Below are 23,215 nucleotides of genomic sequence, written 5' to 3'. Positions count from 1 at the left end.
TTGAAAAAAAAAATTCAAACTTCACGGGAGTTGAACTCTCGTGAAGTTTTATCTCATAACAAAACTTCACGGGAGTTCAACTCCCGTGAAGTTTTAATTTTTTTTTTCAAAAACAGACCCAGTTTCATCCAATTGGGTTTGTTTTTGTAATTAAAGTTGAAATGGGTCGTTTTTTTATAAATAAAATTTAAAAAGGGATGGTTTTGAAAATTTGTCCTTTAAATGTTGGACCAAGTTTAACTATTACGTACGTGACGCTTATATAGTGTAACCTTATGTAGACTTTTATTCGAATTGTTTGTTAAGACAAATGTTTAAGTTGATCCTACAATTGCTTTTGAATAACATTGAGGTTAAATTATCCTAACTAGGGTGCTACTTTGAACCAAAATCTTATTTTTTTTCTTTCGTACTTTTCTTGTAATACCTCAATCTCATTTATCCATTGATAATAATTTTAATACTTATACTATTTATCAATGGCAGATAGAATAAACAACCTGTGAATTGGCATTGAAGGCAACATGATGGTCAGTAATTTATCACGACGTACGTATTGTAACGATTTCATCATCAGTAATTTATCTTTACCTCTCTCCGAGATTAAGCAAGAGAATTCCCATGCGTCTCTTACCCGCTAAATCCTTCTTAAACAGAATTTTAACTCAAAAGCTTAAACTATTAGGCCGTGACCTCAGATTTCTGTTCAAATGTACCACCTCTTTTTCTAATTATATACTCGGCAACGCTTCATAAGGAACGATTCTGGCAACGAATGTAGCCCTCATCTGGGCTTTTTTAGCGCGTGTACCTGAGGACAGGTAGGTCACGAACAGGCATTAGCCATTTGAGGTCGAGCTTACCGTCGCCTTTTTGTTCACGGCAAGCTGACGTCATACGATCAGAGCGTCGATAGTCGAGCATTCCAAGCAGTAGAACCTGGACAGGTGTACTGCAGTCAGAATCAGAACGGGTATACTTTGATGACGGTAAGATCCTCGTCTGATAGCCGACTGCAACTGAAATCTCCGTCTGCACTTTGTGAGTACATGTTAGAGATAAGTCAGGCTTGATCCTGGCCGAAGTACCTTAAGGATAAGGTATTTCAATTGACAGACTTGATGTGATGCGGAGAAACAATGTGGGTTGTTGGGCATGCCTTGGACCGGAGAATCGAAGAGAGGGTCTTCGTGGTGAGTCATCGTCGCCGCTGAACCAGCTGCGAAGACAGTCGTAGCCCTGTAATTGGCAGGGCATCGTGGGGGACGACTTCGATATAGCTAGTATGCCTCGTGCCATCAGTCATCATCGCTAAATCAAATGGATTGGATTCGGACTCGATAGCTGTTGAGGTTGGACCGTGAGACTCACATTCTAACATGCGCCACGCATCTGAACTCCCCATCTGATTCCGATACGGCTTAGCTTTTTCTTGGAGATGACGTGGTTTCGTAATTCAGGCCGCTTGGTCACTCAAAATAGCTGGACGGTCACCAAAGCAGCCCATATTGCATGATTTGCATCTGATGTTATCAGCGCTTACCGAACCAGGTAATGAACGTTTATGGTGACTGGGTACCGCACAGCGCACGGATTTGAGCCTAAGGATTCTGAAAAGATTTAACAGACGCCGCTAAAGACGTTGCTCTTATTAGGGCTCATCGACGCTTGCACCATCTTAAAAAGGCAAAAAAAAGTTCATAGTAATATTTTCTCTCTCTCTCTCTCTCTATTTTACCCTTGATGCAGGCAAAAACAGCTAAGAACCAAAGATATTATATGTGCTTCTGAACATGCGAAGATTAGCGCATCAGAATTCATAAGAACACGCAGCTAAATAGTACCTACCCCAATCCGAAGATGCAGAAGATTAAAACACTTTGTCTTTAAACAGCTAGAGAATATTTTACTACATCTGAAAATTCAGTTCCTGGATAATACATTTTCTCACTGTTTCCTCCTTCGATTTATCTCAACAAAAGGGAGGAAAGCATAAAAGCCACGCCAAACAAACGTCAGCCTTAACAGGGGCGTATAGAAACAGAAAACAACACAAAGTGAAATAACTGATCCTTCGTAACAGATATCCAGATTGCCATAGTTTGCCGTCAAAATAAAATTAAAACAAAGAAATGAAAAACTCCACATACTTGCATTATTGCCATGGCCGAAGAACAAAAAATATAGACATGGATCTAAAATCTATGGAGGTAGTTTCTTCTCCAAATATCAAACAGTTCTAACAAACTCTTATATTACAGATTCGAAGTTAAAAAAAGAGAGAAGAAGATCTTACTAAGACAAACACCATCATTAATAACAGCAGCCCAAGGGAATGAAACACCGCCATTACTATTAATATGTTTACAATTTCAGTAAGGTAGTATTGAAAATAATGATGGGTATAAATACGCCTCCGAAATGTAATTTCAAACCAAGAAGGGCAAACCATATAAATGAATGTAAAGCCAAAGAGGAAGAAAGCCTAAATTAATCTTTTGATAGCATCCCTTTCCTATCTTCTATAGACCGAACAATTAACATATAATATAGTAATCAGTATGAATATATATGCCTAGAAGTTGAAATTTGGCAGGCCAGATGTAGAAAAAGTAATATAATTTCCAGCAAAAAAGAGCACGAGCACCAGTAGAACAACGAGTAAAGCCCACATCCATGTAGTCATCTTTCTCTTACCCCTGTTGCGAAGAGGCAAAGGAACAGGAGGTTGTACTTTGTTGTATTGCCTCATTGAGGATGCTGGCTTTGGAGCCTTCCTCCTCTGAGCAGCACAATGAGAGGATTCAGACTCCTGAGATGTTTCTGGAGGATTTGTGTCGACAATGGGTGTAATTTCCCTTTCATTTGATGTGTCTGTTGTGCCTGATTTTTTATTCTCCTTCTTTGTTTTCTTCTGTAGAAATGTTTGGAGAGCTCTGATTTAGTAGATTATAGGTGAAGAAAACATTTGCAGTAATCACATCTTGCTATGAGTATCAATTGCAATTTTTTTGTGAAAAAAATATCCTGAAGGGTAAAATTTTCTCAATTTTTGCGTGATTGTATTTTATTGATCAATTCAAATGAACTTCTACAACATAAGATTCAATAACAAGTAAAAATGAGCATGAAAAGGTGTGTAGTTGAAATCTATAAATATTTTGTTGTGAATCAGGTCTTGCTATGAATATCATCTGAAGAGAATATAGTAAGTAGTAAACTTTTCTCGCTGTTATGCATGATAGCAATTGCACTTTATTGATCAGTGCAAATGAGCTTCTATGACCTAATATTCACATCACAAGTCAAAATGAGCATGATAATGGATGCAGCTTGAGTGGTATTAATGTTTGTTGAAGCATATATTATATGCATTTTTTTTCATTCAGATTAGATATGTCATTAAATATACTATTCACCTGTTCAGACTATTTTATTTCTCAGCGGACAACTAGATGGGAAAAGGGTCCTAAAACATAGCCTTGAAGCGCAAAACAGAATTTCAAGCTGGGCATGAAAGTGACCAATTAGCTTTTAAGATCATACCTCTAGACAAGAAGTAATATATATTTTGGTGCTACTAGTGTACTGAATAAAATTCTTACTTATCGATTTTTAAGAAATACTTCAAGTTACCTTTTCTTTGAGTTCGGATTCCTTTCGTGCTCTATATTCAGCTTTTGCCTGGGCTTTTTCAGCCTTCCGCCTCTTTCTTTCCTCAGCCTCCCTGGCTTTGGCCTTTTGCTCCAACCGCAACTTTTCTTTCAGCTCAGCAGCAGCTTTCTCCTTCCTCAACTCCTCCTCCTTTGCAGCCTTCTCTTTCCTCAACTCTTCTTCCTTCCTCGCCAACTCCTCTGCCTTCCTTGTCAGCTCCTCTTCCTCTTTTTTCAGCTTCATTAATTTCTCAGCTTCTTTTGATTCTTCAATGTTAGAAACTTTCAGCTTACTTCCTTCTGCAAGGGAAGGCTTAGCAGAAGATTTCGACTTTGCTGATTGATTTGTTCTCGATGCTTGTTTGGTTTCAGAAGGTCCGGTCAAGTTTTCTTCTCTAACTTCTGACATTAAAACAGGAGCACGAATTTCTCTCTTTGATGAAGGAACAGTGCTGGTATTTGAACTTCTAGCTACATGAGATTGAATGACAGGTGCATCTTCACCAGGACCAAGCGACCGTCCATCTGGAGTTCCCAATCTCCTCAGTGTACTATAAATGTTTGACTTCACATATTGCTCACGGAATTCTTTATCGTTATTCCACAGATCCATAATTCTTTCTACCTGTTGATAAACATGTCAGCAGATGCTTAAGTGGAACTTTAGTTGACAACAGGAAAAACGCTCACCTGTTTGCTGCAATGGAACAGGAGCCCCTGGTTATCTCCAGAAAATATGTAGTTTTTTGCAGTCAACTCGTCAGACTTGAACATTTTAAAATGTTTGAACTGCATACAAATGCAATATGTAACACTTATTTCAACAAATGATATTGGAACTTGGAACAAATAGCAATTTTAAGAGATAAAATCGGTATCAGCAATTGTCAGCTCAAGTTTGAAAAGGATTCAAGAATCTCCTACAAATTAACCACAAATGATGATATAGGTAGTAATGTAAGATAGATTCGGTGCATAGAAACAAGCATGACAATAAGAACGAAAGATAATTTGCCATTATTTTTTTCTGAAAGAGAAGAACAAATACCATATGAATAATTTGAGAAAACGTGTTGAAAGTTTGGGAATAGCTCGAGATTTCCATGATTTATTGAGTAGCTAGAGATAGAGGTCATCACTGTTTCCAAATAATATCAACAAGTAGAAGGATACTACTGTTACAGTTCACTCCCACAGCTGCACAAGTCTATTCAGAGGTTTACAGGTCCACATTGAGGGGTTGTTGAATGAAATATGGCTATCCTATACACATGCAGGTGAAAAATCTTGACATTCAATGGTTGGGATGTATTTAGCAGCATAGTTAGGCTGGAGTTTGAATCTTGACATGTTCATTGATTTTGTCGTACCAACATCATGGTCAAACAAAAGCAAGCTTTCTTCTACTGGGCTGGATAAGTTTCCATGCATATCTCTGAAGATACAAAGACTAGTGCAAGACGATGGAGCAACATGCACAGAAAGTACAGTAGAAATGATACATTTGCTCAGGATATAATCATAATGAAACAAATATTATTTTGGTTGATAACAATGTGTCGACAGGGTTAAGGATTCCATTCAGTTGCATGCAAGATCCCTATATTGTCTATAAGAATACTCGGATATTACATTAAGGGACTTCCTTTCCTGGTCTCCTTTATTTTATTATTTGGGTTACATGTTGACCTTTACCTTGGAAGTTTCAGCATTAGCAACAGAGGCAACAAGAAATTTGGGTAAAGAGCATTCTTTTCTTTGGTAACCTGAATTTGATTTCCATCTTGTTTTCTAAAGATTTATTCAAAGTTAAAATTCAGAATTATTTGGAAGCAAGGGCATAAATATGAAATGCAATAAAGATTTGCGGGTCTTCAAGGCCTTGTGCTCTAACAATTAAAAGGAACAGTTTTTTCAACAAAAATAAAGGGAAAGAAAATGAAATTGTCGGACCATTTTAAGCAAATAAGTATTAACTGTCTGATCTATGGATAAATAAGGTGCAAAGACAATAGCAAGTAATCGATCATTCAATAGAGCAGTTGAAGCCAAAAACACAAATATAAAAATACCTTCTCGGTTGACTGATTTCTGAGTTTTCTCAATTCTAGATAAGCTTCTTGCCTAGCTCCATCAGCTGCATTATACTCTTCTTTCAAACTCTTTAAAATTTGGTCTTCATCCGTGTACTTATTCCATGCGAATTTTGTGCAGCTTTCAGCTTCTAACAAAGCTGCTCTTTGTGTGTCTAATTCTTTTTTCAAATTCTACATGTAGCAAATACGAGCATGTTAGATGGTAGAAATATACAAAATACACGATTCTAAAATGTGGATTAAATTACCTTAAAACGCCCTTCAACCTCTTCTTTTTGGTTGAGTGCCTCATCAATTTGTTCCTGTGGGGCTGCCTTTGAAGAAAGTTGTTCCCGAAGGCGTTTCATCTGATTGATATCATGAATATATTGCTTTTCTTGTTTCAAAGAAATAGTTTCATGTTGCTGCCTATGGGCCATGTTCCTTATCTGCGGACATCAAAACAAGAAGAAGAGGAGGAAAAAGATGAAGATAATGAAAAGAAGAAAAAGCTTAAAGTAAATGAACTCGCCAAATGAGCATGCAGAACTTGCACCTTTTCATCAATATCAGCAATTGAATTTGCATTGTTTATCCTGCTGATTGCCTCCTGTTCTTTCTCTACTTCATTGCGCTTTGCCTTAAATATAGCTCGTTTGAACATCTCTTTAGCCAATGCAGCTTTATAATCTAACGATTTTTGGTGGACTATGGCCTAAATATATACATGAAATAATTAGTCAGATAAGAGCAGTTTAAATAGTTAAAACAAAAAAAAACTTCAAAAGTTTATACGTTACCGCTTGGTTTCTTGTCAGATCCCCCTTCTCATCTCTGATTTTAGTTTTCTCATCCACTATCTTCATGGCATCCTGAATCTTCTTCTGGAGCTCGTCATCAATGAATCGAGGGACCTTAATCATATAAACTCGATGTCGTTTCACAACATGGGACTCTGGAGGAGCTTGTATTGTTTCAGCAGCTTGAGTTTGCTCATGGTTGGGTTCTTCGTCATCATCCTTATTTGTTGATCGGTCCCCTTCAGTAAAACTGACAACACATTCACTACCTTTGACAGATTCATTTCTGCTCTCAGATTCAAGTTTCAGTCCATTAACAGCTACATATTTGTTTATTTCAACACCTCCAATGGAATCCATTTTTTCAGCTTCAGTATTTTCACTGAGGCAAAGCTCTTCAGCTTCTGTCTCTGAATCTACAACAGTAGCAGGATCAGACGAGCGAGGTTCAATTTCTTTACCCGAAATCTCAGTTTTGGGTTCTGATGTAACTGTATCAATATTGCCAACTTTTAGTTCCTCATGCTTGTCATCGGTACAATAGCTAACTTTTTCAAGTGGTTCTTTCTCAGAAACATGGTTTCTTAATGAGGAATCCTGGTTAATTTCTTCAGTAAGCTGACCTGAGGGTTCATTTGTTGGAGCATTGCTATCAGCATTCTGGACTTCGGCTACACCATTTTCAAGGGGAAGGGGCTTAGATGACGTATGTGCTGCATTCACATCCTCAGACTTCTTCTTTTCTTTTGTTTCAATTTTATAAGCCTCTTCTTGCACGGTCTTAGACTCCTGTTCAGGTTCTACTTCAACAGCTGATCCTGTTTCTGCTTGGTTGCTATGCTCTTGTGCCCCAACCTCAACCTTGTCCTTTTCTTCTATTTCAGCTTTATCCCTCTCTTCAACCACAGCATCAAGCTCAGGCATCGATTCTACATCAACAGCCGATCTTATCTCTACCTGGTTGTTGTTCTCTTCAACCACAACTTCCAGTTCCTTCCCTTCTTCTACTTCAGATTTATCTCTCTCTTCAACAACCACCTTAGGCTCTGTTGTGGGTTCTTCATCAACACATGATCCTAACTTTTCTAACTTCTCAGTCTCCTCAACCCCAGCGTTGGTCTCCTGCTTCGGTTCTAATTCAACAGTTGATCCTAACTCTGCTGAATTCTCGGTCACCTCAACTACAGTGTGAACCGCCTTGTTTGGTTCATCATCATTTTCTCCAACCACATCCACAGTCTTTTGACCTTCTCCTACATTGATTTCTCCCACATCGAAAGACTCCTTTTCTTCTTCCATGGGAGAAGCTGACTGCAATTCATCTAAGTGACCGTTCTCTATTTCAACAGTTTCAGGTTCCTTCTCAACTTCAGATCCCAATTCCACTTTAGAATCACTCCCATCAATCGCAACATCAGCTTGTCCTTCAACTCCCAGATCCTTATCACCCTCAGTCCTCTCCTCTTCAAGATTTTCCTCCTTAACACTATCGACCTCGACCTCCTTTTGTTCTAATTGAGCGTCAGAGTCCAATTTCTCTTCACCCTCAGATTCCTTCCTCTCTTCTACCTCAATCTCAGATTCTGATCCATTCACATTACGTTCCTCATCCTCAACATTATTTCCACTCAATTTCTCACCATTTTTAACCCTAGTTTCACAAATTCTCTCATTCTCTAGTTTTAACTTCGGATCTAACTTGTCGTCGAGATCGAGATCCCTATCGGAGTGATCGTCGGAATCTCCGTTCACTATAACGAAAGATCCGCCGATCTCCTCCGCATCTCGACGACCAACGCCATTCTCCTTCAGATCTCTCCCTCTCTTCGACTCGAATTCTACCTTCGACCCCTCGCTCCTCCCATTGCACTCTCCAGCTTTCTCCGTCATTGCTCAATCTCAAATCAAACCCCCACGAAATCGCTAAAAATTCGCAAAAGAAAAAAAAAAGAAAAAAAGAAAAATATAGCTAAATCAAATCAATAGCTTACAAGAAACAGAGAATCGTCAGATTTGGTTAGAGATCAGAGACTTACAGGTTTGGTCCTTTGGATCCTGAGAGATTGCTCTCTCTTTCCTTCGTGAAATTTGAATCAGGGGAGAGAATGGAAGTGTAAAGGATACTACTCGATACTCGTATTTGAATGCGAACGCTTCATTAATATTTGTTATTTTTTTGTTGTTTTATGTTTACTTATTTTGTAAAAAAGAAAAAAAAAACATCATGAATTGTGGTAGATTTGTAATTTACGAGTGGAATTGAGGTGGAAGTAATCAGGAAGAGATGAGGTTGGGCGGGCGGTTTCCCACTATAATTGCTCTGTATTATTTACTAAATTCGAATGCAGTAGGATGCAACGGATTTGGAAATTTGATCTGGTCTCATTGTATCATCAAATGCATCACGGCCGTCCGATCTGATCAAATGATTGCTGTGATTTAGCCTTTTACACGACAGTCAAGATTGTATTATCTTGATTATAAAAGTGATATGGTATTGGACATTAAAAAAAAAAAGGGAAAACCCAACCCACACACCAAACCTTAAAATCAAATAGTCTAACTGCTATACAAGACCCCATCAAGAACAAAGTATCAAACATGGCCAATGGGCACATCGCAATCATATGGGATGACAATTGGTTAAGGATGCAAGTCTACGAAGTCACAAGTCAAGGCGAAGCGAGAATCAATACAGAAACTCACTCGAAATTGGCTAAGTTACTAATTACACATGGATATGGTGTTTACGCAGGTCTAGCCAACCCTGCGTGATCTGCGTAGATAAGAGTGCCACGTTAGCCACGAATTGGCATTCAGATCTGGAACGAGTCAGAAGAATGCAGTGCGCAAGAAGATAAAATGCACACAAATGATTACACGAGGCTACAAAAAGCAAGCAACCAATATGTATTTGTTGCCCTCCGATAACATCTTCTTCGGTTCCTATCCTCACCTTTTTGTTGCCTAGTCGGTTATTTGATTTGTAAATTCTAGACTATTTTTCTATATCAATATATATATATTTGAACATGGTATCTCACCCCTGTTTCTCCGCTTCAAAAAAAAAAAAAACAAAAACAAATAAATAATGCAAGCAACTAAGGTTTTACATGAGGCTAGCTATTAGGTCTGCATAAACTTTAGTTTCTGTTAAAAATGTTGGATTTAATATAATAAATCTATTTGTGGGCACATATGATTAATCAATGTGTATTGCTATCTTTCAGGATAACCCATTAAAGTGATCAATTAAGTTGGGTTAATTTGGTATTTAAATAAGTCATGGGGTTATATGTGCAGATACCAGGTTGTAATTGTAATTTATTGAGGGGCTAAATTACAAAAGTACAACATCTATAAATAAGGGGTTATGGTCCCTAACATAGGGTTACATTCTCTAATTCTCTTCACCCCCATCTTGAGAGAAATTCGGCTAGAGAGAACCCTAAGGTTAGAAGATCAAAACCCATCTCAAGATCAAGCAATGGATTCAGGTATAAGCTTCCGCTCATTTAGATCCTTGTTAATCTCTTTGAATTAATCATGGCTATATGGTTTTAGATCTCAAGTTTTATGATGTAGATCTAGCAAAAAAAACATCGTACGGCCCTGATTCTGAGAACTACACGCTCTTCAGATCGTCAAAATAGAGGCGCGATCCTCTTTATAAATAGAGACCCTTAGCGCATGGGTTTCAAAATTTGGCTATCTTTTTGGCTCGAGTTCTCCACCTCACCGGCAGAGTTTCTTAGCGCTGATCAAGAGAGTTCACTCTATCAGGGTTTACGATCTCACCCAATTAAGGCGTGAGATTCCACTCGTTCTTTTGAAATTTTCTATCATTCCAATTGATAATTTCAAAACCATTTGAGATCGAGGCACCGTTTCCTCGCTGGAGCTATGTTTCAAAATCAACGGCTTCCTTCACAACTCACAAGCCGTACGTAGGATTCAGGCCTTACCAGCACACAGCAACAACCCTTCATCGGTTTTATCCAAAGCTAGCTCTACCGACGAAGTTTATGAGAGTTCATCTGATGGTCATCAAAAGTTAATTAAGCAGGTTCTTCTGATATATCAAGTCATCAGAATTTGTTCAAATAAAAACCATTCCATGAAAAACGTGCCGAGCATAGTATCATCTTCGTATCTTTAACAAATTAGTGTGGATAGGAAAGGGGGCCGGGGGAAAACAGGTCGGAGATGTGTTTTTTTTTATTTGTTTATTTATTTATTTAGGAAAAATAGATATTTAAGGATAACTTCTTTTTCTAAATAAACTATTATTAAGAGGAGAGAGAGAGAGATTAATAGGTATACTTGTCATAGGAGGGGATTTCCCTCCTTGTCGCCTATGTGGCCAAATCCCCACCATCCTCATAAAGTATGCACAAATCCCCACCAACTCACACACTCTCTCATTTATGAGGATGGTGAGGATTGTACTACATAGGAGTGTGACAAGGATACCCAATATATACAGTAATCATGGTAATATATAGTTATTATCCAAACATTTAACCGAATTACATTATTAAGAAAGATCTTGGTTGCAACAACCTATTTAATACCATTAAATTATATATTCTGGTGATATGGTACCATAATTTTACATGGATTTCACTAACAGCGTAAAATCCATGCGTACACTATAATCTTAAATTTAGTAATATGATTTAAGACGATTTTTCATTAATTTTATTATAGTACAATTTTTATTTTATTGCTCTGTGAACAAACACATCACAGTCCAGAGTTAAAATCTGGAACTTACAACAATCTTCATTAGAGTGTGACGTTAGCAAAAATCCAGTGCATTAACTGCCTGGCTAGCTTATTGGTAAAGGCAATGACTTAAAACAAAGATCGATGATGAAAATAAAATTCCGAGTAAGTCCTTATCAAACCCACGTAGTTTTCATTCCCCACCGCGAAAGTTTGAAAAAGGTTTTGCACTTTTGCCCCAAAATTCCGCATCCTTTTCCGCATCTAGAACAAAGGGAGATAACTAACACGGCATGCTGAGCGTGAGAAGAAATCAATAGCCATCATCCGAGGACCGAGTCACTGTTTTTGTGCTCATGCGCGGGTCTGCATGAAACCGTTGGGGATCCCCTGCAATGGGTCTTGTATGGATTTGGTCCGGCCATCATTGACACGTGTAGGCGGTTTAGATTTAAGGGGATTAAGGATTGAGGAATCATGTCACACTTTAATACAGGGTTAAGTAAAAGGGCTTGATTGATGAATCAAGGAAAACAATATTATTATTAAATTGTCAAACACAAAATGCGCATGCATGATGAATCGAGTTAAACCGTCTTAATTTATCAAAGCGTAAAAAGTGAAAAAGATTAGTTAAAATTAAGGATCTCAATAACCCTAAAAAATAATAGACAAATCAATAACATGACAGAGTATTAAAAGAAAACATTTATACACGCAAATCGAACATGAAGACAATCCTCGCCCTTATCAAACATTAAAAATAGCAGGAATTAATACGATTAGTTTTTACCTAATAGATTAACGAATCTAGCAATTTTCACTCAAAATTAATGAGTTAATTTTATTCATTTTTCTTAATCAATCATTCTTAAAAGTTTGCCATGCATCACAAGTGTTCAAATTCGAAATGAAATTGCCAACTCTGTGAAAACCAAATTATCAAAAGATGGGTACAAAGACATTTACTCTCTTATACTAGTCAACTGCACAAGTTTTCTCGCGTCCTAGTTACTTTCTATGCCATTTATATCCAAAAATTAGGTCATGTGTAATTTATTGTCACATAGTGTTAATGCCAAAAGCATCCCCCCCCCCAACCCACCCAAAAAAAAAACAAACCCCCCCCCCCAACCCACCCAAAAAAAAAACAATTTTTTTCTAACATATAAGAAAAAAAGTTATATCCAAAAATAGGTAGAGTTTAATCTACTTCAAGCGGTAGTATTATTCTGGAGAAAAAAGAAGAAGATGAAGGTAATAATAGTCATTTCGCTGGTTCTTATGGACAATGAGGTGCTTAATAGTATTCTTAAATAAGAAAATTTTTCCCCATATGTTAGGTGTATATACACAAAAATTAAGGTTGAAAATGAAACTATACTTGTGTTTGACATAAAATTTTACTTTTACAGAAAGCGGACCAACCTTTCATGAGTGTGGATTAAAGCCAAACCCGAGACAATATTTAATTTATTTTACTTTTTAAGTTTCAAAGACAAATTAGTTTCACATGATCAATCCTTTTTTTTTAGAAAAAACAATACGTTATGTGGCAGATACGACCGTGAGAAAGACTTAAGCATACGTTAGGAACCTGTCTAATTAATCAAACTACTTAGACTTTAAACAAATCTCGAGTCGCTTTCTATATATACATTTACCAAACCAGTAATAAGATATAAAAGTATTGGATATCTAGAAATCAGTAAAATTATTGGTCAAAACATAAACAGTCATAAGATGTTATATACATGATTTTTATTTTTATTTTTATTTTTTGGAGGAAAAGTAGAGGCAGGATGTCCTACTCAATTGTATAAAACTTGAATACATCATTTCAATTTTAGAAAATAGCCATTGAACTTTCTTTTCTAGATCAACGATGAGTGTTATGTGGAAAATGAGAAGAGTTAGTCAAGCATTTTCTATTAGCATAGATTCACGAGTTTGAAGTAATTGTGAAGTAACTGAAGTAAAAGAAGTAGAGGCTACTTCTGTTACTTCCAAGCAAAAAAGTGTGTTTGGTTCTCTGAAAAACTTATTTCCAATACTTCCCTAAATGCTTATGTGGCGCCTACGTGTCATCCTTACTTTCAAAATATTTTTCCAATCCTCAATACTCAGAAGTAGCTCGAAAGTAGTTAAAATGCATATTAATTATGACATAAATAATTTTTTTATTAATATTTCATTTATTAGTTACTTCTAACAACTTTTTCATTGATAAAATTACTTCCTAATTATATTTCCAAATGTTATCCAAACAAAAAAAAGTAAATGAAGAGGAAAAAGTTCTACTTCCATTACTTCTAAAAATATATGAAACAAACAAAAAAAAAGTAAATGAAGAGGAAAAAGTTCTACTTCCATTACTTCTAAAAATATATGAAACAAACAAAAAAAATTCTATTTCCACTACTTCCTCATTACTTCTAAAAATATATGAAACAAACAAAAAAAATTCTATTTCCACTACTTCCTACTTCATAGCTTTAAAAGTTATTTCTATAACCTACTTCTTACTTCTAATACTTCCATTATCCAAACAGGCCCTAATATGTTCGACTGAACTCAAGGGAGGAGGAGGAAAAAATCTAAAACATAATCTGGTTTCTTTGACCATATCAGCTGCGACGAGAGGGGAGATGATTTTGAGTTGAATCTCTTTGGCACCGCCACTTGCAACGGCTATTATTTGTTAGTGCTTAATTTTTGTTACAACAACTTCAAAGTTTTGATGTGAAACAACTTTACATTTGAAGTTGTGATGATGAATGAGAACTACAATTTAGTACGTTAACATGTCTGTAAATTTTGACTCTCTCAGTTTTATCTTTTTCATTTTTGTTTGGGTCAAGAGTTGATGTTTTCATTGACATCGAATCTATTACAACTTTGGTCGTTACAATAAACTTAAATAAACGAGAAAAGTAGATCTTTTTATAAGATCGACTTATACAATGAAAATGTAAAATAGTACAACTCTTGTCAAACAGCGCAACAGATGTTTATCACCCGCTGCTTGCGTGGGATATTCGCCTGTGCCGAGGACATTGATATCCGTGGACCGTCGCGGATCAGATCCGGTTGACAAAAAATTGACAGAGCTCCTACTTCACCAAGGAAGTATTCGCTTGAAGCTCTAAAATCGACCAAGCAAAATCAGTAGCTCTTCTCGAGATTAAGACCAAGCCTAATCTCGAGGAACGGACGGACGAGGCTTCAGATCTCTCGAACTCTCCCTCTTTATACTGAAGAACTTCGCCGAGATCAGTTAGCCTCCTCTGAAATTCGTGCTTCCTTGCTCTCCAACTCGGCAGCACCTCCTCGTCTTGATAATAATTCGCCCTCGTGAAATGAGCCTTTAAGCCTGTATTTATAGGCTTTGGTTGGGGGGTATTTGGATAAGAATGAGTAATTTGGTCTTATCTTTAGTCAATAACGACCTAACCATGTTTGTAGATGATATCTAGGTAGTTAGGAACCTCTGGAACAGAAGAAACCGATCGAAACAGCCTAAAAACGTGTTTTGGAGGTTACAGGTGGTTCTGGGCGCGAGACGGACCGTGCTGACCTGCAGGGGTGCGGGTCAGCCAAATCTGACCCTCCCTCAGCTGGCGCAGGTCGGAAAGATTCGACCCGCGCTGGCGCGTGTCGGACAGATCGACCCGCGTTACTGCAGGTCGGCCAGCTCCGACCGCAAGTTGGTGCGGGTCGGCCAGCGCCGTCTCGCGCGGCGCAAGTGCCGCGCGCCTTAACTGAACTCCTTGGTGCTTTTTTCGATTTTTCGGGACTTGTACTTTCTGCCGTTTTACATATTTGGTCATCCTGTTGACTTGTACGTTTCGTTAACTTGCTTCATACGCTCGTTTAGCTTCTTTATGGCACTTAGAGCTGACCGACAAGGGCGGTAGACACTTGGAGCTGACTGTCGCGTGCAAGTTGACTGACGTGCGCGTTCGGTCACTTTGAGTTGACCAACGCGCGCGTGCTGACTGACGTGCACGTGCTAACTAACGTGCACAAGCTGACTGACGTTCGAAGCGGCCAACCAGATAATCCTTCTTGACTCAGATGGTGACGTTCATCGTATTCTCGTCGTCTCGAGCTACGTGCGAACACCTATAGGCATTTTTAAGCACCTATAGATATCCCCTCCAAAGTATTTCAGACTCATTCTTTTATAGAGGAGTCTGGAATGCTTTGGATAAGACAAGCCTTGTTTTCAATCTCTTCATTATTTTGTTGAGGAGATCGCGTAGAAGGACCTATGAATGGCTTCAATTATTGACTTCTTTAGCCTTCAGTCTATTCAGTGTTTTGTCAAATAGATGAAGTTCTCCCGGTGCTGCGTTTATCGTCTGGCCGTTATTGAAATCTTGAGCCGAAGTCAGTGTACAAGCATTTGAATTTAGCTCGTGTTGTTGAGTTGATATTGAATTGATCATCTTCATCGGGAATTCATATCTGAATTACAATTGAACTCCCTGGAATCATCCTTTAACCCAGAATTTTTCCTTAGCCTTATTTTGACAAAATTATCGATGCGTTGACCGGCATCGGCCTTTACTGTAACGCGTTGTCCGGCGTTGTCCTTTGCTGTAACACATTGACCGTCGTTAATATAGTTTATACTCGTACGTTTGCTGGAGTCTACACAGTTTAAGCTCTTAAGGTATTGGAACGTGACGGTCCCAAATGTTGGGGCTACATGACCAACTGATAAAACTGATTCATCTGTAATTATGGATCTCATCCTGAGGTTGCTAGATGCTCAAGTCACGAGACCAACTAATGAAACCGATGCGTCAATGACTATCGTATTTATAGAATTTTTGGCAAATTCTCAGCCATCAACGGGTTTGATTAGCCTTTACCGACTACCGTTTGAGTCGGGCTAGTATGTAGATTGTTTAAATCTGCTCTGCATGTAACATTTTGCTAAAAGAATTGACTCTTTTAGTGTTATGATATTGAATACGTAGACTTCGTCTTTCTCCTGTGAAAAGACTAAACAACAACGTGTATCAGACGTAGACTTAAGATTTTTGGTAAATCCTCATCCTTCAACGGATTTGACGTGCCTTTTCCGATTACTGTTTGAATTAGGCTTACATGCGGATTGTTTAAGTCCATTTTGCATGTGACGTTGTGCTAAGAGAGTTAACTCTCTTAGTTCTACGATATTGAATACGTAGACTTCATCTTTCTTACGGGAATAGACTACCCGGCAATGCGTGTTAGGCGCTGACTTATCCCTTCTTAGGATTCAGGATAAAAGTCCTCAGACTTGGATTCTGGTGTCTTCTTCAATCGGTGAAAGACTAAACTGGTAACGCGTGTTAGGCGTTGACTTATCCCTTCTTATGCTTCGGGACAAAATTCCCCAGACTTGAATTCTGGTGTCTTTTTCAATTGGTGAAAAACTAAACCGGCAACGCGTGTTAGGCGTTGACTTATCCCTACTTAGGATTCGAGATAAAATTCTCCACGCGTGTGAGACACGGATTTTAGAGTTATAATGTTGAAATATTGTGCCTTCTATTGGGGCAAAGACGAACCCGATGCGGGAGAGAAAAAAATTTATATTCTATCTCCTAAAGCTGAAGAGGAAGAATTTTATATCCTATCTCCAGTTGCCAAAGGAAAATCAAAGTAGGATCTCCACTTTCAGAATCCGGGAAGGTGAAACTAAGAGTGGGATCACCACTCTGAGAATCGAAAAGATTCGGATAATCCTAACTGTCAGAAGGTTTGATTACTAAACTAAAGGTGAGTTTCTCGTTTATCGAGAGTGAATTGTGGTTTTGGCTCTATCTGTAGGAAGGTTTAACCAAATGGGAGGTTTGAGAAGACCCTAACTGTAGAAAAGTTTGATCGCTCGATTAGAAAGTGGACATCTCATTCATGGAAGGAATCGAGAGGAGATTTTGTTTATGGTCCTAACTGTAGGAAGTTTTGACCAAATGAGAGGTTTGAGACGACCCTAACCGTGGGAATGTTTGATCGCTTGATCTGAAAGTGGACCTCTCGTTCATGGAAGGAATCGAGAGGAGATTTTGGTTGTGGTTCTAACTGTAGGAAGATTTGACCAGGTGGGAGGTTTGAGATGACCCTAACTATAGGAAGGTTTGATCGCTCAATCTAAAAGTGGACCTCTCGTTCACGGAAAGAATTGAGAGGAGATTTTAGTTGTGGTCCTAACTGTAGGAAGGTTTAACCAAATGAACAGTGAGAGTGGGAGTACAAATTACAATGAGAATGTTGATTTGTACAAATCACTTAAAGGGGGTTTCTAGTGTTAAGTAACAAATACTTAACACGGAGGGGTTTGATAATTATTAATAATCAGGAGATTAAAATTCCAAATACTATGTCCAGACTCTAACAATGAGAGTGTTGAGTGCATAGACGTAGCGGGAGTTTGAGTGAGAGTTTCTTATTCATCACCTTCTTGTAGTGACCGTGTTATTCCTAAGAATACACTATATAGAATTCTTTCGGGAACTTCCCTTTACCTGAATCATCTACCCCTAACTTCCTTTGTGAAACCGGGTCTAACATTGTACTTAGTTGGATGATCGGGTTATCCTTAAGAATACCAGGCATGACACTCTCTAGGAACTTCTCGTAAAAGAAAGGAAACAATTTAGACTCATATACCTGTTGGAGTATTGAGAAGCAGTTTATACTCGTATACTCTTCAGAGTGTCAAAATGAGCAGTTTATACTCTTACACTTGTCGGAGTCTGCATTCAGCTTAATTTAGCGTTATGACTCCAGCTTCAACTAAGGTTTGGATACTATTTTTGAGAGCAAAGCAAGCCTTGGTAGGATGAAGGATCCTCCTGTGGTACGCACAGTACTTTAGATCCGTAGTATTATTAGCTTCCTCCTTATTTGCGATAGGTAATAGCTTGATCTTGTTGTTCTCAAGGAGGGATTCGAAAATGGCTGGAACGTCTTCGTCCTTGAAGGAGTACTCTTTTTGGAGTTTCGGATCCGAAGTCTTTTGCTATCTTCGGGGTTGTTGTTACGACGTCTAATTAACATCACCAACTACTGCAGGTGCCTTCCCCTTACCACAGGAGATGAAGCTTGAGTTCGGAGGATTAGTCATCGGTTGGCTTCTCTCGGCTTGCTTCCTTTTGAGGAAGCGTTTGTCCCGCTCTCCGCGTACCTTCAACTCTTTCTAGGTATTGGACGGTACTACTCTTATAACTTCCAACACATCCAAAGAGAGGTTGTTCTGATAGGTTTGGAGGATGAAGTCCTCTGTGATCGGATCTCGGCAGTTCATCACCTTATTCTGGAAGCGCTTGACGAAGTCGTCGACCGTCTCGTCGTCTTCCTATTTCTTATTGAAGAGTGTACTGATTGACACCTCGGCATCATCATCAAAGAAGTGAGTGAGGAACATGTTCTCTAGGTCATCCTAGTTATTGATACTTGCAAGCTTGAGACGGCGATCCCAATCTAAGGTGGGCCCGCGAAGTGTGCTAACGAATGACCGGACCATCAAAGGCTCGTTGCTAGAGATCACTCCTAAGTGGGACTTGAAATAAATCAAGTGTTGAGTGGGTGAACCCTTCCCGTCAAATAGCATGAAGTTAATCAGGCTAAACTTTGTCGGATACGGGATCGACTCCCACTCCCTTGGGTAGGGACACAAAATACCGGTCTTCTTCACCTCTCGAGAGGACATTAGAGCGTTGATTTTGCTCTCAAGATCTTTCATCTTCTCATCCTCGTCTGTATCATGCTTTGGACGATTTCTAAGAGGAACAACGTGGCCACCCCCGACATTATCATCTTCGGTAAGACCACCCCCAGCATCGTTATCTTTAGTGGAGTCACCCCCCGTGTTCTGGTCAACGGGAGGGTTTTCAGCATTAAGGTGTTCATCCACATCTGAATCCCTAGCTGCTTGGCTAACATTGTTATGATGACTGGATTCACCTATCTGATTCGACAAGGCTCAAATCTGTTGGTTAAGCTATTCCCTTATCCGCAACATAGCCATTTCCATTTTAAACTTGAAGTTCTCTTTTTGCTTAGCCAAGGCATCCTCGATGATTTTGGCCACTTGCTCGGTGTTAATCATAAACATTTCGTGGGAGTGCCCCAGACTGGATACCATTTTGTCGGAAGCGACTGCAGAGTTGGCAACTGATGCTTCATCATCTAAGGATAATCCCCTCCACATTCTCTGATAATCCCTTTGTCTAATGGTTCCTGATCGCAACCGGGTTAGACAATGTGATATGAGCGGGTCAGAACTAGAAGGTCGAGTCGATTTTCCCTTGTCGGCCATATTAACCGTGACTACGGATTTTTTAGGTCCGATAGCTTCTAGCTAAAGTCGAGACATTAGTTGGGCTATTCCCGAATTGACTCCTCTTCCTGGAGAAAAGTTAGGGTTAGAACCACTTGAAACAATCGAAGATTTTCCCTTATTGACCATGTTGATGGTGACTTCTGGGAATTCGTCATCTCGAATGACCGATCTTCTTTTGTGAGAATGCCTTGATTTGGGTTTCGACGCTTCAAAGGAAAGCCTTTGGAATACCAAGACCCTCTGTGGAGCGGTCTTGGGACAGCTACATGCTGATAATACTACCCTGATAATTTTGGCATACGGACAATAAGAGTCCACTTCTCGATTACTCCTTTTTCGAGGCTTGTTCGTACCCCCAGCCTGATAGTACAACTCATCAGCATGATGACCGGAGCAATCTACCGCGTGTCGGCATGACTTCTCAGGTATAACGCTATCGTCTGACGAATACGTTTCCTTCTGAGGACTTGCCGCTTTGATAGCGTTCTCAAGAGTCACACGTTTGGAGCCACGCTTTCGTGAGTACGGGACCTCAACGGGCTCTTGGGCACTGATTTGCAGTTCGAGGCGGTCGACTACGAGAGTTTCCTCTTTACGAGAAGTCTCAGACTTGTTATAAGGGCGAGTGCGACCCCCAGCTTGATAAGTTGCTCGGGGTTCAGTCACCGAACCCAAGCGCTCTTTGGTCGAAACTTTGCCTTGATCCTTATGCAAAGGACCCAGACGATCCGCCATTAGCTTCTTGCTTTTGAACAAGTCTACACTATCGCGAGGCTTCACTGGAAGTATTGGATCAATCAGAGCAGGGCGGGACTCGACGGAATCAAAAAAATAGGTGCAGAGTGTCTCCTGTCTCGGCCTTGATGCGGGTCAGACCTTGGTGATCCGCGGCTGGGAGGGTCAGACTTGAGTGACTCGTGGCTTGGAGGGTCAGACCTGAGTGACCCATGGCTTGGAGGGTCAGACCTGAGTGACCCGCGGCTGGGAGGGTCAGACATGAGTGACCCACGGCTTAGAGGGTCAAACTTGAGTGACCCGTGGTTTGGAGGATTAGACATGAGTGACTCACGGCTTAGAGGGTCAGACTTGGGTGACCCGCGGCTAGGAGGGTCAGACTTGAGTGACCCGCGGCTTGGAGGGTCATACTTGAGTGACCTGTGGCTTGGAGGGTTAGACATGAGTGACCCGCGGCTTGGAGGGTCAGACTTGAGTGACCCGCAGCTTGGAGGGTTAGATTTGAGTGACCCGCGGCTAGGAGGGTCAAACTTGAGTGACCCGCAATTTTTGATCTTTTCGGCCGCTGTCTTGGACTTTGGCCTACAAGTTTGATGCAATCTTGGTTGTTTCTTGGCTATGTCCTTCTTCTGCATCTTTTGTGCCTTTTACACAAGAATTCGTGCGTGCGCAAGCAGTGCACGGTGCTTCTGGATTCGCTCTTCAAGGGTTGAACGGATCCTTCTGACTTGGATCCATTCATTTGTTGAGGACTTGGAGGGTTGCTCATTCATCCGCTGTTGGGGCGCTCGACGCTCCTTGGATTTCAGATCTGCTTCGTAACGGATCCCGCCTACAGGCTCTAAAGATTTGGCGAATTAGCGCACGAGGCGTTGGCGCTGTCTTTGGTGAGCTCTCTTCGATAAAGTGGGTACGCCTCCAGCGGCTATCTCCTTGATTGAGGAGTCCAGATCTACAAATCCGGTCTCGTTAGAGGTCGAAGGGGCGTTGTAAGGTATGATTGCAGCAGCAACGGGGGCGTTGATCTTGATCCGCTTGCAAGAGGCGGAGGATCCGGAGGATGAGGACGACAGATACTCCTCGAACTTCTGTTGGTCGAACTCGTACTTGACCTCTTTTTCAACCGGGATCCGGATCCACGGTTGAGACAAGACAGCTTCGGCAGCGAAGCTGTTGGCTCCCACTATGGTCGCCAACGTGTTTGGGTCAAGAGTTGATATTTTCATTCTCTTCGAATCTATTACAACTTTGGTCGTTACAATAAACTCAAATAAATAAGAAAAGTAGATCTTTTTATAAGATCGACTTATACAATGAAAATGTAAAATAGTACAACTCTTGTCAAACAGTGCTGTAGGCAATAAAAATTGCTTTTATCCCTATCAGAGAAGTTCAGAACAAGACTGCTAAAACCTCATCCGAAAGAGCAAAAAGGGAGAAAACGCTGATATCTCTCAAACCGTAAGGAATTTGGCGAAACGGAGGCAGCAAACCCCCTTTGGAGGTTTGGTTGGCTCCGTCTCGTCGAGATAGTCGATTTTCATATATAATTCGTCAAATTCCGACTTACAGTTTAAAAGTTATGGCATATTCTTCGAAGCATGTTCAGTAGCTCGCCTAAAGGCTGAAGCTCGCCTGTAAAGGCTGAAGCTCGCCTGCAAAGAAGACCGTATGCAAGGATAGAGCTCGCCTAACAGCATTGAAGCTTGACTGAATGAGATTCGCCTGCACAGCTCGCCTGCACAGCTTCACCTGCACAGCCTCGCCTGCACATTGAACCAAGCTCGCCTGTAAGGGCTGAAGCTCGCCTACAAGATAGTCCCTCTGCAAGGATAGAGCTCGCCTAACAACATTGAAGCTCGCCTGAATGAGATTCGCCTGCACAGCTTCGCCTGCACAGCCTCGCCTGCACAGCTTCGCCTGTAAGGACTGAAGCTCGCCTGCAAGGAAGTCCGTCTGCAAGGATAGAGCTCGTCTAACATCATTGAAGCTCGCCTGAATGAGATTCGCATGTACAGCTCGCCTGCACAACTTCGCCTGCACAGCCTCGCCTGCATATTGAACTAAGCTCGCCTGAAGGCTTGAAGCTCGCCTGAAGACTGAAACTCGTCTGCTTGACCCAGGCTCGCCTGAAGGCCTAGTTCGCCCGATAGCTCGAAGCTTGCCTGTTTGGCCGACTCGCCAGCACGAAGATTCGAGCTCGCCTGAAGGCCAAGCTCGCTTGATAGCTTGCACCTCACCTGCGCGGACTAAGCTCGCCTAACAACTAGAAACCCGCCAGCATTGTCAGCTGCCCACTTGGAGTATGGTAACAGTCACGTCAGTGGTCAAATCCCACGAATCAAGGGAGAAAGCATGGCGCTCCTCACCTAGCAAGAATAGGGTGGCTGACAGGCCCCCTAAGTGGTCACATCCCACAGCTAGGACGGCTGGCTCCCTTACCCCTACTAGTGGTCAAATCCCACAAATCAAGGGGTGACCCATGCCATCCCTTGCCTATTTAAAGCCACTTTTAGCCAACATGAAAGAGGTTGATTGGCTGTTGCTAGATAATCTTCCAAAGGTTGAACCTTGGCTCATTTACTAAAGGCTCCCTCATTTGAAGAGACTCGTCTGAACTCTCAGACTTGAGGCTCTCAAGCTCATTGCAGACCCTTGCATAGTAGCTCTTTACAGACTCGTTTGAACTCCCAGACTTGAGGCTCTTAAGCTCTTTGCAAGCTAGTGCATGGTAGCTCTCTCTCCAAGCAGTCAGTCGACAAGCACGAGCTCCCGTTTGGCCTCGGGTATAGTCGAACTCGGCTAGCACGAGCTTCTACTGCGTACTGAAGCTCACCAGCAACCTCGGTCGAATCGTCCAAGGGAAGCAGACTCGGTGCGAGA

The 23,215-nt window shown here is 40.5% G+C and overlaps 1 protein-coding gene across 1 annotated transcript; it reads right to left on the bottom strand.

Annotated features, from left to right (window-relative positions):
- Positions 2,183 to 8,761, bottom strand: LOC109843695 (trichohyalin). Its single transcript, XM_020412649.1, has 8 exons — positions 8,565 to 8,761; positions 6,529 to 8,451; positions 6,285 to 6,443; positions 5,998 to 6,177; positions 5,726 to 5,920; positions 4,344 to 4,442; positions 3,637 to 4,278; positions 2,183 to 2,914 (listed from the first exon to the last, which is right to left on the bottom strand). Exons 2-8 carry the CDS (start codon positions 8,416 to 8,418, stop codon positions 2,576 to 2,578), a joined length of 3,504 nt encoding a protein of 1,167 aa, XP_020268238.1. The 5' UTR covers positions 8,419 to 8,451; positions 8,565 to 8,761; the 3' UTR covers positions 2,183 to 2,575.

Source organism: Asparagus officinalis, chromosome 5, assembly GCF_001876935.1.
Source record: "Asparagus officinalis chromosome 5, Aspof.V1, whole genome shotgun sequence".
NCBI lineage: Eukaryota > Viridiplantae > Streptophyta > Magnoliopsida > Asparagales > Asparagaceae > Asparagus > Asparagus officinalis.
Note: the sequence above shows the minus strand (reverse complement) of the source record. Positions and strands in the feature narration are given on the sequence as shown.